Below are 24,114 nucleotides of genomic sequence, written 5' to 3' on the forward strand. Positions count from 1 at the left end.
TATGTATATATATTTGTGTGTCTGTGTTTGTTCACCCATCATCACTTGACAACCGATGTTGGTGGGCTTACGTCCCTGTAACTTAGTGGTTCAGCAAAAGAGACTGATGGAATAAATCAAAGAATAAGTCCTGGGGTTGATTTATTCAACTAAAGGCGGTGCTCCAGCATGGCCGCAGTCAAATGACTGAAACAAATAAAAGAGTAAAGAGAAAAAATTAACTGTCTTTTGGTTCCCTGTTGGAATCTGCCCAACAAAATCAAAGAACTAATTAATCATCATCATCGCTGAGAGAAATGTTGGACATAAGAAGCATTGGATGTGGCGTGCAAGAGAGACGTTTGCGTTGGCATGGTCATGTACTGTGGATGGATGAGGAGAAATGTGTGAAGAAGTGCCACTCGCAAACAGTGGAAGGAATCCAGGGTAGAGGGAGACCCAGGAAGACATGGGATGAGGTGGTCAAGCATGACGTTCGAACATTGGGCCTCAAAGAGGTAATGACGAAAGACCAAGACCTCTGGAGAATATGCTATGACTGCGAAGACCCAGCAAATAAAGTGAGTTCACACCAGTGTCACATAACCAGCCCACTCAAAAGTATCCCTTGATCGTAGGGTGACATGCCGTGCTTGAGAAGACTTACTGAGTCAAGTACATCAAAATCAAATCAAATGAAATCACTATCAAATGGAAATTGTAGACGTGGTCCCTGTGTCAGTGGCACGTAAAAAGCATCATCCGAACGTGGTTGTTGCCAGCCCCCTTGCCCCAACTGGCTCCTGTGCCGGTAGCATGTAAAAAGCACCATCCGAACGTGGCCGATGCCAGCACCACCTTGACTGGTCCCTATGCTGGTGGCACGTAAAAAGCACCATCCAATTGTGGTCGATGCCAGCCTCTTCTGGACCCTGTGCCAGTGGCACGTAAAAAAAACACCCACTACACTCGTTAGTCAGAAGCCTGTATGATGCTCCAATATCTGCTTTGGCAGGATTTCTATGGCTGGAGGTTCTTCTGAACGCCAACTGCTTCATAGCATGTACTGGGTGCATTTTTCATGGCAGCAGCACTAGTGAGATCAGCCTGCAGTTTGCAAGACAAATATCCCCTTTGAAAGCAATGAGGGAGGCAGTTTAATGCTTGGGGATGAAGGATTAAAGTATGTGAAATGGGGCAACAAACAGAAGAGGTTTCTTGCTGTGGAGGAGCTGCAATGGCTACTGACATTAGAGAAGAGGGTTAGAACCAGGGTGGAGCTGGAAAACAATGGGGATGAGATGTGAGGGTGGAGCGTCAAGTTTTGAAGTGAGTTGAGCGAATGAAGAGGGAATAGGAAGTGTAGGTGAAGAGAGGTTGCAAGAGTGTGAGGAATGGTTAGAGATAGTGAAAGGGTGAAGAACAGGTGTTGAGAGACAATAAGGAGGAGGAGGAGGTAACAAATGTAAAAATTGGAAAGTGCTGAGAGGTGATCAATGATATGAGTTGGGGAGAGAAGATGACTGACAGTTCAGAAGGTGGGTGGGGATAAAGGGCCACAGAATAATAATAATAATGAGACAGTAGATGAGAAAGAGAGAGAGAGAGAGAGAGAGAGAGAGATGTACATTAACAAATGAATCAAGTTGAGTAATAAGAAGTTAAATTAAGGAAAAAATCCTGGTTTAGAAAACAAAACCAAACTATCTTACGGAATTCTTCATTAATCATGCCATCAATTGGTTTATGCTTCAGTAATTCTACTGTAATGCCATCCAATTTATGATTGAGTTCTGCATCTAATTTCACCCATTCAATTGTATCTTCTTCTCCTTCTGGTGGCAGATAACCAATCACCTGTAGAGAGACACAAAAGGTAGATCTATGGAAGAGATTTACAAACTTGTCAAGTTAACCTGATTATAACAATGACAAACAGCCATAATCGATTTTGAACCATTGCTGGGGTCTCATCAGAGATTCTACATCACTTGATCAGTCCCAGACAAACAAGAGCCAATCCATTTAAATAAGCATGGAATCTAACAGCTTCAGAGAACTGGAAATACTATATATTTATATATATATTTTAATTTTCTTTTGCTGATCATTAATATGATACGTGACTCTTGGCACAGAAACATTGACATATATAAAAACGGGAGTCTTAATTAAAATCGATGGAAATTTGAAAGAATGACTCACCAAATACTGAGGTTGGTTAGGAGCAGAGAATTGGGCCACAATATGATCATGGTGTACATCTAATATCTGTAAGGCACTGACACCACTTTCAGCTGGAAGACAAAGACATTCTGGTGAGAATCTGCAGGGATTAATGGTTAACGTAATCTACTTCAATAACTTTATGAGGCAAAATGTTTGTGAATGAATTCTTGACCATTTGGTCAAGAATTCAAACTTTGCTTGTATGGTCATTGCATTGTGCCCTGAGCAAGGCCAATACATTTATTTGCTTCACTTTATGTGGGGGTGAATTAGCAGGGTTAGTTAGGGTTAGAGTGTTGGATAAAATGCCCTGTGGCATTTATTCTAACTCTCTGTGCTCTGGGTTCAATTGTTGCTGAGGTCAAATTTGCTTTTCATCCTTCTGGGATCAATGGAAAAAATTACAATTCAACATGGCTGATAGTCGAAACTGTAAGAACATCAGACTGGATGCCTTGTGATATTGGTCTCAGTCCTTTAGCTTTGGTGTTCAAACCATCCTGGCAATGGCAGGCTTAACCTATTGCTCAGTTTAATCCCACTACCTGACCCCCTAAGTGCCTTTAGTAGAATTCATTCTGTTGTTGCAAGCATTTAAATCTGGTCTCAGGTTTGAGAATTCCTTCCTCACCTCCTTCCACCATTCTTGGAGACTGTCTTCCCTTTTATACAAAAGATGAAAACAAAGCACAGCAATCAGGAAATTACTATTTTCTGATTCCACAACGTGAGATATTCAGTAACAGTCTTTTGGGAGTAAAGATTGTTTGCCAACATAACATGGCACTCCTGGTTTAGGGCGAATGCTGCTGTAATTTAGCCCCAGGAGACAATGTCTCCAGGGAAATAACCCAGAAACCGCGATACACAGATATTGTTTCGAGCTGGGTGGGGGTGCTAGATTCCCTTGTTCGAAAATATAAGGACACAAATCGCGTCGTATAGCCAACTGGAGGCGATGTCTCCTAAAGCTAAATTACAGTAACATTCATCCTAAACCAGGACTGCCATATTATGTTGGCAAACAATGTTTACTCCAAAGCACAGCAACTCTTTATGGATGAATGGTTAACATTAGGGATAGAGTCCAGCTGCAAAAACAACTGTCCTTCCAATGATCACCACTGCAACCAATTGAGCATGGAATTTGTTTTATTGAATAAACTTGGTTGACCCAGCTGGAGCAAATCTACAGCTTGAAGGCAACTGACTGGACAAAGTATTTGATTAGTGTATTGACATGATGGTTCTCAAAGAAGGATTTCTCAGAATTTGAAAGTGTGATGAAATAACAGAACATGAATAACAGACCTAACAAGGTCAGCAGATTCTGCCATAATGGAATCATCATCATCATCATCATCGTTTAACGTCCGCTTTCCATGCTAGCATGGGTTGGACGATTTGACTGAGGACTGGTGAAACCGGATGGCAACACCAGGCTCCAGTCTGATTTGGCAGAGTTTCTACAGCTGGATGCCCTTCCTAACGCCAACCACTCAGAGAGTGTAGTGGGTGCTTTTACGTGTCACCCGCACGAAAACGGCCACGCTCGAAATGGTGTCTTTTATGTGCCACCCGCACAAGCCAGTCCAGGGGCACTGGCAACGATCTCGCTCGAAAATCCTACAGGAGCCAGTCAGGCGGTACTGGCAACGGCCACGCTCAAAATGGTGCATCTCATGTGCCACCCGCACAAGAACCAGTCCAGGGGCACTGGCAACGATCTTACTTGGCTTGCCGGGTCTTCTCACGCACAGCCCATTTCCAAAGGTCTCGGTCCGTAGTCATCGCCTCGGTGAGGCCCAATGTACGAAGGTCTTGCCTCACCACCTCAGCCCAGGAAATGTAAACATGAAGAGGGAGCAAGAAGTTCTGAGACCCAATTATGTTTGTGAAATACGGCTGGAGACTTCGGTCATTATGCATTGTGAGAAAGAAATCCTCTTAAACGTTTTTTCCATTAAAATATCAGTGAATTTAGAAATAACGCCATCTATGACACTGTTGTATCAATTGGCAGCATCTGATGATGGAGATTACAAAACATGCTAGGATTCACTTACGTGATTTAATCCGTGTTACTTTCTGTGTTTCTGTATTAACAACGACTGGAACCTAGCAAAAGAAATAATCATCACCATTTTACGTCTGTTTTCCATGATGGCATTGGTTGGACCAATGTTGAAATTGATTAAATTATGCAAAGAAAACTTGTGCTTCATACTTTGTTACAACATTGTATATACAATACTACATCATATATATATATATATATATAGAACTCACATCCTGTATACACTATTTCACGTGCACACTGCATCATATATACACCACACCATATATACACCACACCATATATACACTATATCACAGATGAAATGGAAAAGTGGATGACTTGTTTTTCACAACAGAAAGTGTGGAGATATATTAATCAGTTTTCAGGAAATATTTCTCAGGTAAATTACAATTTTAAATGTACAGGTAATTATTTTGGTTTTTATGTCAGAAGATTATTTTCTTGAATCTTATTTGCAACCAAACAAAATACATTAATTAAATTGTTTTAGCATCACGATGGTAAACGATGATGATGATGATGATGATCACTAGCAAAGAAATATGTGCCAATATTTTATGAAAGTTTCATCATCATCATCATCGTTTAACATCCGCTTTCCATGCTAGCATGGGTTGGACGATTTGACTGAGGACTGGTGAAACCGGATGGCAACACCAGGCTCCAATCTAATTTGGCAGAGTTTCTACAGCTGGATGCCCTTCCTAACGCCAACCACTCAGAGAGTGTAGTGGGTGCTTTTACGTGTCACCCGCACGAAGGCCAGTCAGGCGGTACTGGCAACGGCCACGCTCAAAATGGTGTATTTTATGTGCCACCCGCACAAGAGCCAGTCCAGGGGCACTGGCAACGATCTCGCTCGAAAATCCTACGAAGGCCAGTCAGACATTGGGTAGAATTAGAATTATTTCAATGCCTCATTACTTTCTCCAAGATTTCAATGAAATGCCAAAATTTGAAAAAAAAAAAAAAAGTATCTAACACACACACACACACCTCTCTCTCAAAATATAGCAGAGAAAATCAGGACATTTACCAAATGAGATCGAGAGACTGTACTGAAGAGCACTCTTTTACTGTCAGAGGACCAACAGCGATCAGGAAGACTATGGACAAAAACTCCAGCAAATTCATCATCTTTAAAAGGAAGAGAAAACAGCAATAATTAACAAAATGGTATTTATTTAGAAATTCTTCAACAGCAAATATCCATGAAGAAGGATTTCGACAACGGAGCAATGGTACTGATTAAAACCTCATTTAACTAGTTTTTCTTACTCATCTTTTTGGGGTGGGGTGGGTGGAGGAGACTATAGCAATAACAACTACTCCTCCTCCTCCTCTTCCTATCAATACTACTACGTTGTTGATGTCATCGTCATCATCATTTAATGTCCCTTTTCCCTGCTGGAATGGGTAGGATGGTTCAACAGGAGGATGAGCTACAGAGTCGCATCAGGTCCCTATTTCATCTTGGGCCTGGTTTCCATGGCTGGCTGCTGCCCTTCTTCCTAACGCCAATCACGTTATAGAATGTACTGAGTGCATTATATGTGGCACCAGTGTTAGTGGGGTCACCAAGTAACTTCCAAGACCAGAGCCCCTCACCTGAGCAGGTGTGTGGTATTGAGAGGGGGAGGCTTTATGCCATGAGTTAAGAGGATAAAATATGACAAAGAGACAAGACCAAGGGTCTTGTTATCGAGGAGATCTATGGCCACCCTGCATTATAGAAGGGTGGGTGGGAGTGTGCCAGAACAAACTCATAAGCTATAAGAAGCTAAGTAAAAGGGAGGATAAAGACAGTGGATTGGGGGCAGGGAGAGGGGGGTGACTAATTGCATAAGAGGGTGAAAAGAGAGAGAAAAAAAAGAAAAGATTAAACCGTTTTCGTTGCTGGATTCTAAATTATTTTTTAAAAAGTCAAAAGAAACAGATTTTGCTGAGTCATTAAAATGTAGGCCTACCTTTTGCCTGGTCAACTACATCCAATACAACTTTGGTTTCTTTATTCACCCAATCAATCTGAAATAAAATGTAGGATGAATAATTAAACAAAGTCAAAATCAGAAATCAAAATTGGACCAGCAAAACATAACAAAGGTTTTGTTGTCTTTTATTTTAAAGATTTTCATCAGGAGAAAAGGACTGAGTACATAACTTTAGTGTGTCTTTTGATACTGGGGACATCAATATGGTTGATATTAAAGTTGAGATGACTTTTGAACTAAACAACAACAACAACAACAACAACAACCAATCAATCACTCAATCAGTCCAGTTTGTAAATATTTCAGAATCAAGAATTATTAATTAATAAGTTGGTAGAATCTCAATTTAATCCGTTTTGGAATCCTCCAAATCTACTTACCATTAATAGTCTGCTACATTGGTAGTGAGGCCCAGATGCGGGATTATCCATGTAGACAATCTTTTTTCCATCGGGGCTGAAAGATGGGGACCGAACAGCTTTGTCTTCATCCCCAAAACCTAGAAAGGATTAAAAGAGATTTAAAGAACATTCCGTTAGACAACAGTTAGAGCATGAAGTATGGCTAAAGTACGGCTTAACCCTGCTGTTACTATAGCAACACCATAGAAATAACAACTACAACCACTACATAGATACAGTAGGATTTCTGGTTCTCTGATAGAAATACATACATACATACATATATATATATATTATGATCCGCTGGATGTGTAATGTCAGTGAGCACACACGACAGAGTGTAAGCGCCCTGAAAGAAATGTTGGACATAAGAAGTATCAGATGTGGTGTGCAAGAGACAACTGCACCAGTATGGTCATGTGCTGCATATAGGTGAGAAGAGCTGTGTGAAGAAGTGTCACTCCTTAACAGTGGAAGGACCCTGTGGAAGAGGGAGACCCAGGAAGACATGGGATGAGGTGGTGAAGCATGACTTTTGAATGCTGGGCCTAACAGAGGCAATGACAAGAGACCGAGACTTTTGGAGATATGCTGTGATTGAGAAGCCCCAGCAAGTAAAGTGAGATCACAGCCATAGCCTATACCATTGTCGCATAACCAGCCCATTTAAAAGTACCCTTGAATCACCAGGCGATACGTTGCGCTTGAGAAAACCTATTGAGTCAAGTAGAATTAAATCAAATCAAAATCGAAATTAAAATAGAAATTGTAGTTGTGGCTGATGCCAGTGCCACCTGACTGGCACCCATACTGGTAGCACATAAGCACCATTATTATGTGGGTCAATGCCAGTGCTGCCTGATTGGCTCCCGTGCTGGTGGCATGTAAAAAGCACCCACTACACTCTACGAGTGGTTGGCATTAGGAAGGGCATCCAGCTGTAGAAACCTTGCCAGATCAGATTGGAGCCTGGTGCAGCCTCCTGGCTTGCCAGTCCTTGTTCAAACCATCTAAGCCATGCCAGCATGGAAAACGGATGTTAAAGGATGATGATGATGATGAAATATATATATATATATATATATCATCATCATCGTTTAACGTCCGCTTTCCATGCTAGCATGGGTTGGACGATTTGACTGAGGACTGGTGAAACCGGATGGCAACACCAGCCTCCAATCTAATTTGGCAGAGTTTCTACAGCTGCATGCCCTTCCTAACGCCAACCACTCAGAGAGTGTAGTGGGTGCTTTTACGTGTCACCCGCACGAAGGCCAGTCAGGCGGTACTGGCAACGGCCACGCTCAAAATGGTGCATCTTATGTGCCACCCGCACAAGAGCCAGTCCAGGATATATATAAATCCATTCATCCGTGTAGTTGTCATCGCTTCTGCTGTCACTATTGCTACCCCCACCACTGTTTAACATCTGTTTTCTATGCTGGCATAGGTTGGACAGTTCAAGAGAGTCTGCAGTGAGTTCCAATGTTTGCTTTGGCATTATTGATCTTTCTAACACCAACCATTTTACAGAGTGTATTAGGCACATCTTGGAACTCAGAATAGCCAAAGGTTTATGTCAGATGGTGAGAGGTTCAAGTATTGTAGAGGGACAAGGTCTGGTGTCTTGCCGTGGAAGAGATACATGACTACCTCAGTTGGAAAAAGAACAGAAATGGTGCTTGATGAGATGTCAAGGTGACGTGTAACAGAAGATTGGACAAAGTAAGTGGGTGGATAAGTTTGTGAGAATCTCAAAGGAGAGGGGCAGCTGGACAGAGATAGGAAGAGAGGCGAATGCAGGGAAGAGCAAACAGGGGTGGAAGCATGGTCCTCCTTACAGGCTCTTCAGAGACACAGAAACCTCTTATTGTTCTAGTTGTCATTTCATGGCTACATTATCTCTTAGAAATAAAATTAAACCCAGCCGCTATAAAAATAAATAAATTGACAGGTGCTGGTGTCTCAGAAAGTTTGTTTCTTGGACAAAAATTCAGCAAGATTTTTTTCTGAACATTTGCATGTTGCTGCTGCAGTTATCAACATCAGCTTTGACTTTTGACCCATTTTATTGATCCTGTAGAGATGAACGGTTGAACCTGACCTCATAGTTATAAATACATTTAGTATACACACATGACTATATATACATAACATCTACACACAGAGTTAAACATGGTTATAAGTACACACACACACCACACACATATATATAGCCTAGATATATAGTTGTACGCACATGCATACACATATATAGCCAACATGTATATATACTTACATTTAATATCTTCCCCTGATGTTTGAGCAAAATACAGCTGACTCCTGAGAATAAAAAATAAGAGAAACAATCAGATTACGAATAAAGAAACCATTTAAATAGTTCTTTCACTATTTCAAGAAAACTCACCGCTGCCACCACCACCACCATCACCATCATTATTGGTAAGCTGGCAGAATCGTTAGCACTCTGGATGAAATGCTTTCTGGTATTTCACCTGTCACTATGTTCTGAGTTCAAATTCCACTGAGGTCAACTTTGTCTTTCATCTTTTTGGGGGTTGATAAATTAAGTACCAGTTGTGTACTGGGGTTGATGTAATCGACTAGTCCCCTCCCCACAAATTTCAGGCTTAGTGCTTTTAGTAGAAAAGATTATTATTATTGTTTTGTTTTGTTGTCTTGAAAAACAAGATCCAGCAAAGAGCAGAGGAACTCAGAAGACTCAATGGCCATCCCAAAACAGGTGGACAGAACTTGTTAGCCTTGGTCAGCAGAGAAGGAACACCGATTTAAAAACTGGAATAGATAGGGTTCCTTAGTCATCTTGGTGACAAGCTGTCAGTGGTCAATGGCTTCTTCCTTGAGATGAAGGAGGAAGAACCATGAGCCAGGACCTAGCTCCTGAGTAATGGTCAGACGAAGAAAAGGACCATCCAATGTCATCTGTTTCCCAGTGGAAATCATGGGCATCATATGAACAGCAATGGCCATATTTATTTCATCACCACCATCATCATCATCATTTACTATCTGTTTTCAATGCTCGTATGGGTTGGACAGTTTTATTGTTATTATTATTATTATCATCATTATTTTGTATTAGGTGTGGGGACTTCATCTGTTATTAAAGCCTGATCAAATTCCATCTTCAGCGCTCCCAAACCACTAACCTTGCATCCAGACAGCCTTTTCCCCACATGGAATTAATATGCACTGGAGTCTAGTCTATTTGGACAAGAGAGTGTGATGGGTGACACAAGCCCATACTACTTAAAACAAATTCATTGTCGAGGTAGTTTGAAGGCAAGTTAAAAATCCCTATGGTGATGGGATATGGCAACAGGAACAGGCAAAGGGTGTTGCTGGAAGTTCCTAGCCAGAATCTCACATTTAGGCAACACAGAGGGTGATGGCCATCTCTTTGTAGAATCTGAAGGCACCTGCAAGATTTGTATCCTTTTTTGTGTGGCAAGGAGTCCTATCTAGGTGTAACATTGCTTCTCTGATATTGGAGGAGGGGTGAGAAAAGGAACCCTAAATATCTGCAACAAAAAATGGCAAGACATCAAATGTGAAAATCTTAGGAAAATGTGTTATCTCCAATATCCAAAGCATGCTGCAGAGAATTCAGTGCAAATGGGTCGGACATGTTGATTGAACGAAAGACAACTGCATTCCAAAAATATTTTTGTATGGCCAACAAGGGGAGGGATATCAAGGTAAAGGGAGATCCCCTTCATTAGGTATAAGGATAAGTTGAAGCAATCCCTAAAATCTCTACAGCTTAACTTGATACCTTGTGAAAGTCATTGTCTAGATTGATCTACATGGCATGAAATGTATGTCATGATGCATCCAAATAATCTGAGTTGAAGAAACAGAACAATAAAAGAATTATATCACGCAATTAAGAGACCCATTTGCCCAATCCCAGACAAAACCAAAATCATCAATGTCCCCATTGTGACTTCCTAACAGAATCCATCTCTGGACTCAAATTACATTCATGCATCATCATTGTCATTTAACGTCTGTTTGCCATGCTGGCATGGGTTGGACAGTTTGACTGAGGACTGGCAAGCCAGAAGGCTGCACCAGGCTCCAATCTGATCTGGCAAGGTTTCTACAGAGGGTGTGACCAGAAAAGCCTCCCACATTTCACAAGGCCATTACTGTGGCAGTAGTCAAGTTCGGCACGTGGTAACAGTGTCTGGCAGGGAGCTTAGGTTTTACCATTTCCTTTCATTAGTTAGCATTACGGTTTGGACCAGTGCATATCATACATTTGCTTTGGAAATGTTTATCAAGAATGGTAATCTGATGGGGTTTCTTCACTGAAACCATGTAGTAGTGATAGAAGAAACAAAGAGAGAAAACATGTAGCAGTGATTGCTGTATGTTGGTGAGTGAATCACTGCCAATCAATCAAATGATCTTTTCATGTAGTCAAAGATGAGAAATTAATAATGTACTGAAATAGTGTGTGCTTAATATATCTAATATATCATCTAATAATACACTTAAATAATCTCTAATATATTTAGTAATACATCTACATAATACAGATTAAATGTCTATCATATACAACAATATACTTTATATCTAATAATATATTCAATTAATAATATATCTATATGTACTTGAATGTATCTTATATAAACGTAATTAATATAACTATGGATTATGTCTAATTATATACTTGAAAATATATCCATATAATATCATTTAATTATATATTATGAAATAACTAAACAAAACCTTCCTGTTTATCTGTATGGCAATAATATTTTATTATCATCAAGTTTATAGGCTAGTTTACACACACACACATGAACGCATGCATGCACGCACACACACATTCCTTTGGAACAGTTTTTTTTCCCCTCTCTCCTTTATCAAACTATTGTTGTTCTCCTCTCCACTCTGATGGCAATCTCTGTTGATTAGTGAATAATTTCTTTAAATAGCTTTACAATGATTTGTTTCTCTGTCAATTCAAGCGGAATGATTCAGCAATGAACAACATAAATGGTTGAAGGTGTTTCCAGATGAATGGATGGCCTCCCTACTGATAACCAGTGAAGCATGAAACGAGTGACTTTACAGTAATTGATCAAAGCAACTACTTGAACAGATATAAAGTAATCGATGAGAAAACATTTGCCTGGGTAACTTATGGCAGAATCATTCAACAGGTTCCATTTAATAAAGCCATTTATCAATGCCAAACAACCAAGACCAAATCAGAATGTATTATTAAATGTAATCTGAGAGCAAGGAATATATTTATGCCATGAATCAAACCAAAATGACAGGAAACTATTTCTATCTTCCACCGCCATTTCACAATAAACAAATTGTACTTTTAAAATTACACTTGTTAAAATTGTACTTTTATCTACTTGGAGTACTTGATTTGGTTTCTTTTAAATTTTTCAATGGCAAAATATTTACATAATTTCCAACAGAAAGATAAGATTTAATAAGATGACAAACTGTTTGAGTCTAGCATTCAAAATATACTCAGTCAATTGATAAAAACATGAGTATCTGTGCAATACTCAGTAAATTACGAAGAGTTCCGTTGATTGAACAACTGGATGTTCCGTGTTGAAATTCTTATGAGAGTCATTTGACATTTTGTTTATATTTTATGAGGTTTACCCTGACACCCCATCACTCTTCCCAATTCCACCTTCACCATTACCTCTTTCTCTCTCTTTTATGATGAAAGTAACAATGCAGTTCCCCAACAGCAAGAACCCTCTTCTATTCTCACTCTTCTCTTACTTTAATTCCTTATCTTCCAGCGTAAAACTGTCCCCTTCTCTACTATAACTGCCTCCACACAGTTGAAGGGGATTTTAGTCTTGCAGGCTACATGGTAACCTCACAAGTGCTGGTGCCATGAAAAAAAGCACTCAGCACATACTGTAAAATGGTTGGCATTAGGAAGGGCATCCAGCCATAGAAGCCATGCCAAAGCATATCAGAATAGCATGCTACATTCCTTGGGTCTGTTGAATCCTGTCAAACCATCCAACCCATATCAGCTTGGAACATGGACAGGAAATGATGATGATGATGCACTAGTAGGGTTGCCATGCAGCTTGCAAGATTGCGAACCCCATGAGAGATGACTTTATACTACGAAATAAAAGACTAAAATATGAGAGAAGGCATCAGAGCTGGGCAGGTTTCTTGCTGTAAAGGGGCCACATAGCTACAAAAGCTTCTTGTCAGTTCAAGGGATTTCACCATGATGATGATGATGATGTAAATAAAGAAACATCAAGACCAATCCCTTAAAGCAGTCAGTTTGAACACTAAGACAAACAATTTCCGTTCCACTCCTATGTGAAGGGAGGGGAATAAAATATCTTAAAATACGTTTATGTCTAACATAGAATTAACTGAAAATATTGTGTAGAGAGTAGCATTAATAATGAAACTTTTAGTATTTTGTCCAAAACAAGGACAAAGTGATGCTTGGGAGGAGTTTGTGTTTGGGTGAAAAGTAAGCTGGAAAGAACTTTGGTCAAGGGAACCAGTCTGAATCAGTTCTCTGATTCATTCTGTCTATAACATGCTTCTTAGCCCTGCAAACTTAAAATTTGGAAAATAATGGCAGGTGACCAATGCGAATGTGGGAAGGTCAGAACAATGATTGCCCATTAGACATGGAACACAGATACATCATGTGGAGCTTAGGGTTCAGGTTGATGCAATGGGAGCGAATTAATAGCAATGAAAGAACACAAGTAGTGGAGTATAGGAAGATAAAGTTTTGTAGGGAAGGTGAATGGTGTAGGAAGAATGATCCAAAATGGGAGGTTTCTGTTGAGCTTGATAGTATCACTTGACACTTATTTATCACTGAATGAACTGACCTTGTCATGTAGCACAAAAAGAAAGGAAAGTAGTAATGATGGGAAGCGAACATCAAAGATGCTTTCCTTAGGAAAGACTGAAAATACAGTGAGTTGGTTGAACACGATGAAAGCAATGGATGGGAGGCAATGGATGGGAGCAATGAAAGCAATGGATGGGAGGCAATGTACCTTCCAGTAGAGATTGGGTGCCAGAGTATTTGCTGGAACCAGAGTTCAAACAATGGTGCAGGAGTCTTGGACTAGCTGCAAAGGAGAGAAAAGATGCTGCCAGAAAGTTGTTGAAAGCAAGAGAGATGACAAGCAGTACAACAAGATCCAGCACTGAGGATGGTAGAAACATCTGGCCCAGAGTCAACAAAGCTCATGTTGTTATGTGAGAATTCTGTATCACCTATCTTAATGGGTGGCTCCAGGCAGCTCTGATAAAAGGTGCTGAACACCTGTAGAACTGTATCACTGTCGGATGAAACATTGATTCCTGCATTCAGAGAGGAAGTACAGCATCACTCTTAGCATACAAGTGTTCCTCCCAAGTGAAGAATGTCTTCAGGTATTAAATAGAAGATCAGTGTTTAGGTACGTAACTTGCTGAGGGAAAAGTTTAAAAGAGGAGACAGAAAGAGGGGATTTAAGTGAAGCAAAGCAAGACAGCAGCAATGATGACTAAGGAGTAGATGGACAGTACACAGAATAAAAGACAAACAGACAGAAAAGTAAACATTAAGAGAATCATAAAGAGGAAAGGGTGGATGAGTAGGCTAGGGGTGGTGTCGGGGAATTTCAGAAAATATGGAATTTTTGAAAGATGCAGTGTTTTAACAGCTAACAACTGATATGAGTGATTCATGCTATAAAGTATTTGTTAAAATTATTTATGGACCAAAGCAATGTTAGGTATTTTTCCCCTTGGTCAAAGAATATGAAAGATTCAAAGATTATTTGTTTCTTTTGCTTTATTCTTTGTTTTATTTATTTTCTTTGCAATAAGGAAACTATTTCAAGAGGAATAAACTCACTTTCTAATAGGGCAATATGTAAGGCCCAGCCTCCAGGGTTCATGTGACCAACCAACCATCACCAGACCGGTCTCATCAGGAGCCCATCTTACCTACAAAATTAGAAAAAACACAAGAAAAATTAGACATATTCAATTCTTGACATTTCCCATAATGACAGAACAATTACAGTTTCCTTTAGTCATTTTGTCTTTTTATAAATCCAGAAAATACTTTAACAAGAAAACTTCTACACCAGGAGTTGGCAAAGTGGTCAACACTGACCCCTGGAGGTCTATGTAGCATTAAGGGTTCTGAATTATTAACAGACTGAAGCTGGAGGGGTGTGGTTAACTTAAAGCTAAAATTCACTACTTTCCAGCCAAACATTAATGCAATTCTGTTGAGTGTAGGGAAAGTCAGAATGCAATATTAACTCATATTCACCAAATACGTATTTCACATTAAACATTCTAGTTATATCCGTAATAGGATTGAATTTCATTTAAATATTTTTGTTAAATTTCTTATTAAAAAGTGATAATGACACAAAAGAATGAAGGAATTTGTTGATTTTAAATCAAGAAATTTTTTTTTCATTAATTATACTTTTTAATTTTGTTTTAGAAATTATATATGGTTGTATCAACAATTCTATGAAGGAGTCAAATGGTATAAGAAGATTGCTGACCCTTGTTCGACATCATGGCTTGACCTGCCGGAATTATTCACCAAATCTTTATTTATTCACACCCTATCATCTTAAAGAAGAGGGACACTTTTGGATAATACATTCTTTGATATACTATGCCTAGAAAAAGTGGTATGGATGAAACAGCTTTGGCCATTTACCTTGGGCTAAACAATAACATGATCTGTCTCATCATAAGATATGGAATTCATAAAAGAAACAAGAGACTGTTGTGTGAAGTCTGCTGGAGGGGGGGGGGGGCATCTCCAACTTGCCCCGACTCTTACAATTATTCCCACTTTTTATTTACAAAAAACCCTGTCAAACTTTGTAAATACCATTATTACAAGTGTTGATTTAGAGAAGGAATTCCCTCAGAAAGTCTTTGATAGTGTCATAGCAAGCTATGTCTGCAAATCGAAAGACAGCTTATCAATCAAACAGAGATATCTACTGTTTTATTGAACTTTTTAATCATAACTGATTGAAAATGTTTAAATATGGTAAAAGAATGGAAAGCAAGTGTTGATGGAAATATCTCAAAGAAAAATAAAATTCAAAAATTAATGAGTGAAAGTTTCTTACCTGCCCAAGGGATACATCATCTGAAACACAGTCCAACAAACTGATTTCAGGAGTTGAACCTTCTAAATCTAAGATGGCAACAATTGGATGGTGTTTCCCAACCAACATTTCTCCCCAGTCTTCATGTAAAACATGCTGGTCACCCTGAAATTGTAAGTTATGAGATTTATTTTTCTTTACATCTTTATGGTTGTTATGTTCATCTAAAAATGAACTGAATAAAATTAAGAAAAACCTGATGTATTGATTGGGTTAACGTTTTATTGGTTTAATGTTTTAACAAAACTGAATTTGGACAATTTAAATAAATGACACGGTCTTAAATTCAATCAATGAACTGCAATTTTACTGAGACATTGCTTTCAAAAGGTTTAACTGACCATATGGCTTCATTAAGAGGTTGTATTCAGGGACAAGAATCACCAAACGAATATGTATTTCCATACTTTTATTATTATATTTAACTGTTTATATCTTCTATATAAGGTGTGTTTATATAATGTGGAGGCACATGGCTAAGTGGTTAGAGTGTTGCATTTATGATCTTAAGATTGTAGTTTCAATTTCTGGACTAGGTGATGCATTGTGTTCTTGAGCAAAACACTTCATTTCGTGTTGCTCCAGTCCACTCAGCTAACTAAATGAGTATTACGGCGATGGGCTGGACCCCATCCAAGAGAGGGATATATGCACCACAGAATCCAGAAAACTGGCTTTGAAATTTTGTGTTTATAAAATGACTGAAGAATATTTGTGTGCTTCTGTATTATCCTTTCCTGTTCAGAACTAAACTCCCACCTAATTATTCCGCCTGCCCAATCCTTCTTCGTTTCCTTCTCTTGTTCAGCAAGAAAGAAAGAAAGAAGATGGTAATGGCTTGTGTTGTGATGATTTTGTCTGGTTAGTGGCTGCAAAAGATTCTGAGGCAACTGTTTATGAAGATCTGTCCCTTTTGGGGGTTGTGGACAGCTTCATTGTTTGAGTTACACTCTGATCTTTGTAGGTCAGAAATCTGGAACTGGAGAGGTTCTTGACCTGCAAAAAGACTGGTTTGGTATTGCTAATTCTTACTCTTTATGTCTGCAATGGCACCACCTTTTCTGTTATTGATATTGCTCAGCTATATGAAACCCCCAACCACCTCCAGTGGAAAGAAACAGTTTTTTAAAAGCCAGAAGCGGGTTCTTGTAAATTATTCTTAATTCTCATTTGAAGACATTTTACACCAAATTCTATTTTATGTTAATATTTCTGAAAACAAAAACAACATAAGCACAACAATTCTGAATGGTTTAGTCTTAAAAAAAAAAAATCTAACAAAATCTAAGAAATATGTTAGACAATTGTGGCTTTAGGAAAGGCATCCAGCCACAGAAGCCAATAACATTATTGCATGTCACAGAATCAATTAGGGTTAACTAGAATAATATAAGGTAATGTAGGGAATTAGAGGCCACTGGGGTAGAAGGGATAAGGATGTGGATAGAATAAGAATTATTACACGTAACCCACTGAAGTACTACACCAAGTCTACTTAAATCACACAACTTACTCACATCTCTGGCCCACATCTAACAAAGCTTATATTGTAACTGCTGCCGCTACCACCACCATCACTGTGATAATTATTACTCACCCTAGCTTTTGTTTCACTTGGTTTGGTCTCATCATCAGGAGTTCTGGAAGTGTTCTTAGCATCAAAGTAGGAAGTTGCTTTGGGCAGTTTTTTCTCCGCAATGTAAACCAACCGTTTTTCAGTGGCCGACCATTCCAATGAGCCAAATTGGCCTGTAAGGAATGTTTTATTTGATGTACAAGAAACAACAGACAATCCATATTTACAAGATATTATGACACTTCATTAACCAGGTGGCTGGAATTGGCTAAGGAAGAGGCAAAAAAGAAAAGAAATAGAGAAAAAAATGTAAAAGATATTCTCTGAATATCTCTTACATCTCCAAACTTTGCCCTACACAGTTTGAGCCAAAATGAAGTGGAATTTTAGATTGATCATCAATAACTAATACGAAATCTTATTCACATTTTCTGAAAAAGTAAAAATGATTCACACATCTGTTTGAATAAACTTCATAAACTGCTTCCACTGACCATCTTTTGCAAAACAACTCAAAACATGAAGAAAAAAAAAAAAAAACCCAAACAGTTCTTCAGTTCCTCAATTCCTTCTTCCACCATCAACCATATTCTTACACCATATTCTTCCACCATCAACCATCTTCATTTCCTCACTGTCATATGTTATGCACTCTAAAGACAATCTCACCAACTCAACAGATAAATCTGATGGAGAAATTTTCATAAAGAAACTAAAAATGAATTTGCAACTAATTCAAAATCCTCAATGATGGGTGCTGCTGCTGCTGCCACATAAAACGCACCTGGCACATTCTGTAAAATGGTTGGCTTTAGGAAAGGCATCCAACCACAGAAGCCAAGCCATAACAGATAATTGGAGCCTGGGTGCAGCTCTCTGGCCTTGCCAGCTCCTATCAAACAGTCCAATCCATACCAGCATGGAAAACAGACATATGATGACGATGATGATGATGATTTTAGTAGACACATTATAATTAATCCTCTGATATACATTATTAAAAAACAACAACAGAAACACTTCCCAACAAGGTCCATGTCATAACGACAGCTTAACACATATTGTAGAGAAGAAGAGGGTTTCCCTGGCATTCTGGAAGGCTCTGACTTCTCCCTCTCATTCTCGTTTTAATTCATTCAAACCTTTCTACACAGGTATACAATATATACATAGCTAGTGGTCGATGCCAGGTCTGCCTGACTGGCTCCCATGCCGGTGGTACATAAAAAGCACCAACTGAATGTGGTCGATGCCAGTAACCCCAGACTGGCTCCCCCGTGCCAATAGCATGTAAAAAGCACTATCTGATCATGGCTGATGCCAGTACCTCTGGACTGCCCCCCCCACCCATGCCGATGGCACGTAAAAAGCACCATCCGAACATGATCGATGTCAGGCCTGGCTGACTGGCCCTCCATGCCGATGGCACGTAAAAAGCACCCACTACACTCTCGGAGTGGTTGGTGTTAGGAAGGGCATCCAGCTGTAGATACATTACCAAATCAGACTGGAGCCTGGTGCAGCCGCTGGCTCTCCATATAGTAAAAGATAAAAGATACATATAGACATACTTTGGATACAGGCGTACATATATAAATACATACATGCATACATACATATACACATACATACACACACACATAATATGTAAAACAGTGTTGACTATGAAACAAAAATTCCTTTCAACTCACCATCGGGTTCATAAATTTTCCCATGAATTTCCTTGGAGAGGGCATCAATATTCCAGATTTTCCGTGTTTTCTCCCAGATCTGTTAAAGTTGCAGAAAACATGGTGAAAGATATTCCAAAGTTTATGAATATTTAAGTTATTCAAGAGATTTATTGAGGTTTTATACTAGCAGACCTACCAATCTAAGATGGGAAATGAAAGAAGGGTGGAAAATACGAACAACTTTAAGTATGGCATGGGAAATGTAACAAAATATAAATAACGGTTGGTTCTGATTATACTTATGCATAGCTTTACATGGTACATATTCATGATATTATTACATTTAAAAAACCTCTTTGTAAACGATATTCTGTGTTTGATTAACACAAATTTTCAAATTAGCTGAGTCCGTTGCTCTGCTCATAGCGACATACAAGTGGCCGTGTGTAAACATGAGAGTAGGCAGAAACACACCAACATGGTCTAAGGTCTGGCTCTGAGACTTATTAGCTGTGAATGAGAAGGCTAGTTTGACGGGAAACTGCCTGCCTTGTAATTGGAAGGGAAACTGGTTGTTGGAGGGTTCCAGTGGTATCCGAGGTATGAACAGGCGCTTACCACTGTGAGGGGCCAATCGCTATCACTGCTTTGATGACGTGAGAACTGAGTTGCGTGAGGGTGTCTCTTGTTCTGTTGCAATGTCCATTGGCAGGGTCAAAATTTCGTAGGAGCATTATAGGACAGTCCTTTTGCAGTGAGACCCTATGCATAGGTAGTCCCGATGGATTCAAGTTGTTAAGGAAATCCTGTGGATACAGGTGATAATTTCCATCGATTAGTGTCCAAACTTAGATATTGTTGACTTTCTCCTGGGAAGTTGTTAATCATGGGGTCATTAACATTATTGTCTTTATTTATTTAGTTTTTTGTCCTGGGTGCTCTACCAAATTGACATTGTTGTAGAGGAACTGTGTTGATGGGATTAAAAGAAACACACACTGTCTTTTTCTTTCTCTTTCTGTCTGTCTGTGTTTTTTTCTCTCTCTCTTTCTCTGTCTCTCTCTCTTTCTCTCTCTCTCTCTCTGTCACACACTTTCTGTTTCGCACACCCCATCAATGTGTTGATGGGGGTAAAAGAAAACACACACACACACTGTGTCTTTCTCTCTGTTTCTGTGTCTGTGTTTTTCTCTATCTCTGTCTCTGTCTGTCTGTGTGTCTCTATGTGTGTCGCACACCCCATCAACACCCAGAACTGTTGTAGAGATAATAATGAATGAAGAACTGAAAGTACTGTTTGAACTTTCATAAATGCCATTTTGGTTTTTGCATCTGTTTTGTTACTGTGGCCGATTTCCGTATAATTCATTTTTATTTATGTATACGGAAATGGCTTCCTTAGTTTCTTATGAATCAAATGTAGCAAATCTTTCCAATAAAATTTTTTAAACATGATATAAACCATTCTCGAGACGTTCTTGGTAAGACTGCCAAGACTGCCAAGACTGCCAGTCGTTTGGCTGTGAAAAGGTCACGGACAGATGGATGGACATAAGGCCAATTATAGTAGGATAAAAGAATTAAAATTGGTATTTAAGACAAATAGCCACACTTATATGGTTGCAATAAAATAAAAGAAAAGAAAAGAAAAAACAAAGACAGAAAGATTCCAGTTTTCTGGCCTGGAACTGAGAAGACATTTGAGTGAGAAACCAGACATGGTGATTTCGTGTGATGAGTGTTGCATTTATGTTTGGCAGATGTGGGGTTGGCTGATATTCTATGAGTTGGGAATTTAAAAAAATGATGTCGAAGAGAAAACCAATAGAGTTTGTAACCTGTGGAAGTGTCATTGGAACTGATAGAAGATGGTCAACTAAATTTTGTATGATTCTTTATATTTTGATTTTTAATCCGAATGATTCTTGTTGATTTGTAAACAAAGTTCATCAAATTGATCCATAACTGAAGTAGGTTAATCAATGAAATTTATTGGGGTATAAATAGAGGAATAGAGATTGTTGGAATAGCTGTTGGATGGAGATCATGGCTCAGTTGTAGGTTACAGGTTGTAAATTGATAAAGGTACAGTTTTTTCTTGAAGACAGTCCAGACTTGAATAGCTGATGATAAAGAATCTGATTCCACCATATCTCAGTTCTCAAATAAATTCTGATTGCTTCAAATGCTGGATCTATTAACCACAAATTCCTTGTCTTTGAAACAGAGAAATGTACTAAACCCAGGTTGGGAATTAAATAAATTACATTCACAAAATATACAGGTGTAGCTGTGTGGTGACAAGCTTGCTTCTCAACCATGTGGTTTGGGGTTCAGTCTCATTGCATAGCACTTTGGGCAAGTTTCTTCTACTGTAGTCTTAGGCCAATCAAAACCTTGTGAATAGATTTAGTAGATGGAAGCTGAAAGAATTCCATCGTAGATATAAATTAATGTGTGTGTGTGTGTGTGTTTGTCTCATTGCAAATTAACCAATTTGCTTCTTATATGAATATGGTGAAAGAGATTGAAGAGAAGGAAAGACTCCCTTGTACCATTTCTTTCAACTCTCTATGCTTTGAGTTCAAAACCTGTTGAGACCAACTTTACTTTTTATTCCTTTAGGGCCAATAGAAAAGGTACCAGTCTGGGTTGGTGGATTTGTTGAATTGTTAGAGTGATGGACAAGGATACTGTCGTGGTATTTATTCCAGGTTTGTACATTCGGAGTTCAAATTGCACCTTGTTACTGAAAATCATAGATACTCCTGTCAGGAGTTGGGACCAACATACAGTAGCAAAATTTGAAACCTCAATGGAAACAGTTATTTTGGTTTGAGTGGAAGAACGCTGTTGCCTCCATCACTACCACTTAACAGATCTTTTAGTAACACCTGAAGGACAATGGATGTTAAGACACCCTTTATTCTAATAACCAGTCAATTAGAATCAGGTAATGATTCAAATGAACAAATATCAGGTAATTTAAAACTTTATTTGGTAGTGGCACAAAAACTAAAAAACTGTCCCATATTCACCTCAATAAAATCCTTTTCTTCTCCTTTCTGGTTGGTCACTCGTCTAATGATGCAGCGTAACTTCCCTGAGGGGGATTCTTTATTCCATAACCTATAAACAATCAAGAAAGTTTGGCAAATGTAACGATGGCAGGTCAGGATGACGATGATGATGATGATGATGAGTATACTTTTTAACGAGACAAAAATCCAATTAATGTTGGTGGAAGGTCTCACACACACACACACTAATGTTCGTTTTTATGTCAAGTTACAAATAAAACAATTAAACATTAAACTGAAGGATGGATCCTCTTGCGAAGAGTTCATGTTTGTTAAACTTTTACAAGAAAAACACTGATGGTGACTTCAAAGTTTTAGCTTGCTTGCTTTCATTAAATGAACAAACCAGGCCCCTGTGCTGGTGGCACATAAAAAAGCACCCATTACACTCTCGGAGTGGTTGGCGTTAGGAAGGGCATCCAACTGTAGAAACATTGCTAGATCAGATTGGAGCCTGGTGCAGCCGCTGACTCTCCAGTCTCCAGTCAAACCATCCAACCCATGCCAGCATGGAAAGTGGATGTTAAATTATGTTGATGATGATGATGATGATATATGTTTACGTATTTGTTTTTGCAGGATTCCTGATGTGAAATTGTGTGTTGAAACAGATCCTGTTATATTTCGGGAGGGTCATTTTTTCTTGCCAAATAAACACACACACTGTATTTCATTCTTCACTTTAGTATTGTTCTTATTTTATGTCCATTGTCCGGAAATCTTTCGTCACACACCTGTGATCTGTTCAGTAACCCTCCATCCCATGTGTCTTCTCCTGTTCTGTTTAGTCCATTTTATTTTTTATGGTGTGTAACCTTATCTGTGCATGTGTGTGCATGCATGCATGTCTGTATTTTGTGTGTGTGTATGGGTTTGCTTACTATACTGCTATATCCCTATATAGTTTTTTCTCCAGTTATTTACTCATTTATCTCTCTTATTTTTCCCCATTTCATCTTAAGTATGTGTATGTGTGTCTTTTGTGTGTAAATGGGTTTATGTATTATACTTTTTGTATCTGTATCTTTTTTCTTCCATTTTGTCTTTAGTTGTCATGCAGCATAGTGTGGTGGTGGTGGGTGTTATTGTCCCATTCATGTTTTCTGGTGAGGCACGCCCTGTCTATTACTCTGTGTGTGACCTCTGTAATCTAAATGTCATGCCTGATTTACGCATTGATATTACCTTAACATCTATGTTATTAACTGAGCCTCTATGTTCTAATTGAGAATGCTGGTAGAGCACTGATGAGCTTTTCCCCTCTTTGAGCTCCCACCAGTATTCAACTATCTGTTCCCCTATCCTACGTGCTGCTCCCCAATATAAGTTGTCTTGTTTCTTGGCACAATTTAAACACAGAACGTAAAGACAGATGAAATGCGCCACTAAGCATTTTGCTCAGTGGGCTTGAGATTCTGCCAGCTAACTGCCTTAATAATAATAAAAATATTAATAATAATAATAATAATAATAATAATAATAATCTCAAATCTCAAAAATCTCAACGGTTCTATGTGGTGAAAAGATTAGAAAAAGACAACACTCGCACAAAAAGCCTTCTTGGCAAGAACGCATTCAACACCAAATTAAGCTGCTTAGATCTGACATAGAATGTTTGAAAAACCTTAAATTTGACAAGAGTATCAAACCTACAAAGACCCAAAAACTAAAGAAAAAATATAATATGAAAACCATAGGTGACATTGATGCCACCATAGAAACCATCAAGCAAAAGGTATGTGCTAAAGCTGCCCGCATAGCAAGGTATGAAAAGCGTGTTAGATTCTTCCGAGATAATAACATGTTCAAAAATAACCCCAAAAATTTCTACAGGAAGATAGGGAAAACACCAGTAACAATAAAGTCTGTCCCATCAAAAGAAGAAGTGCAAGAATTTTGGAA

At 38.8% G+C, this 24,114-nt stretch overlaps 1 protein-coding gene across 2 annotated transcripts in view; it reads right to left on the reverse strand.

Moving 5' to 3' along the window:
• The window catches only part of LOC106869032 (acylamino-acid-releasing enzyme), a 111,637-nt gene that overhangs the window by 12,782 nt on the left and 74,741 nt on the right, over positions 1-24,114 (reverse strand). For both annotated transcript variants that reach the window (XM_052966850.1, XM_014914534.2), the window contains exons 3-14: positions 22,171-22,261; positions 19,151-19,229; positions 17,481-17,632; positions 15,845-15,988; positions 14,590-14,681; positions 8,959-9,002; positions 6,660-6,778; positions 6,256-6,313; positions 5,325-5,425; positions 4,275-4,326; positions 2,185-2,276; positions 1,692-1,836 (exon numbers count right to left, since the gene is read on the reverse strand). In XM_052966850.1, coding sequence (XP_052822810.1) covers positions 1,692-1,836; positions 2,185-2,276; positions 4,275-4,326; positions 5,325-5,425; positions 6,256-6,313; positions 6,660-6,778; positions 8,959-9,002; positions 14,590-14,681; positions 15,845-15,988; positions 17,481-17,632; positions 19,151-19,229; positions 22,171-22,261 — 1,169 coding nt within the window. The remainder of the gene's footprint in view (positions 1-1,691; positions 1,837-2,184; positions 2,277-4,274; positions 4,327-5,324; positions 5,426-6,255; positions 6,314-6,659; positions 6,779-8,958; positions 9,003-14,589; positions 14,682-15,844; positions 15,989-17,480; positions 17,633-19,150; positions 19,230-22,170; positions 22,262-24,114) is intronic.

Source organism: Octopus bimaculoides, chromosome 4 (genome assembly GCF_001194135.2).
Source record: "Octopus bimaculoides isolate UCB-OBI-ISO-001 chromosome 4, ASM119413v2, whole genome shotgun sequence".
Taxonomy (NCBI): Eukaryota; Metazoa; Mollusca; class Cephalopoda; order Octopoda; family Octopodidae; genus Octopus; species Octopus bimaculoides.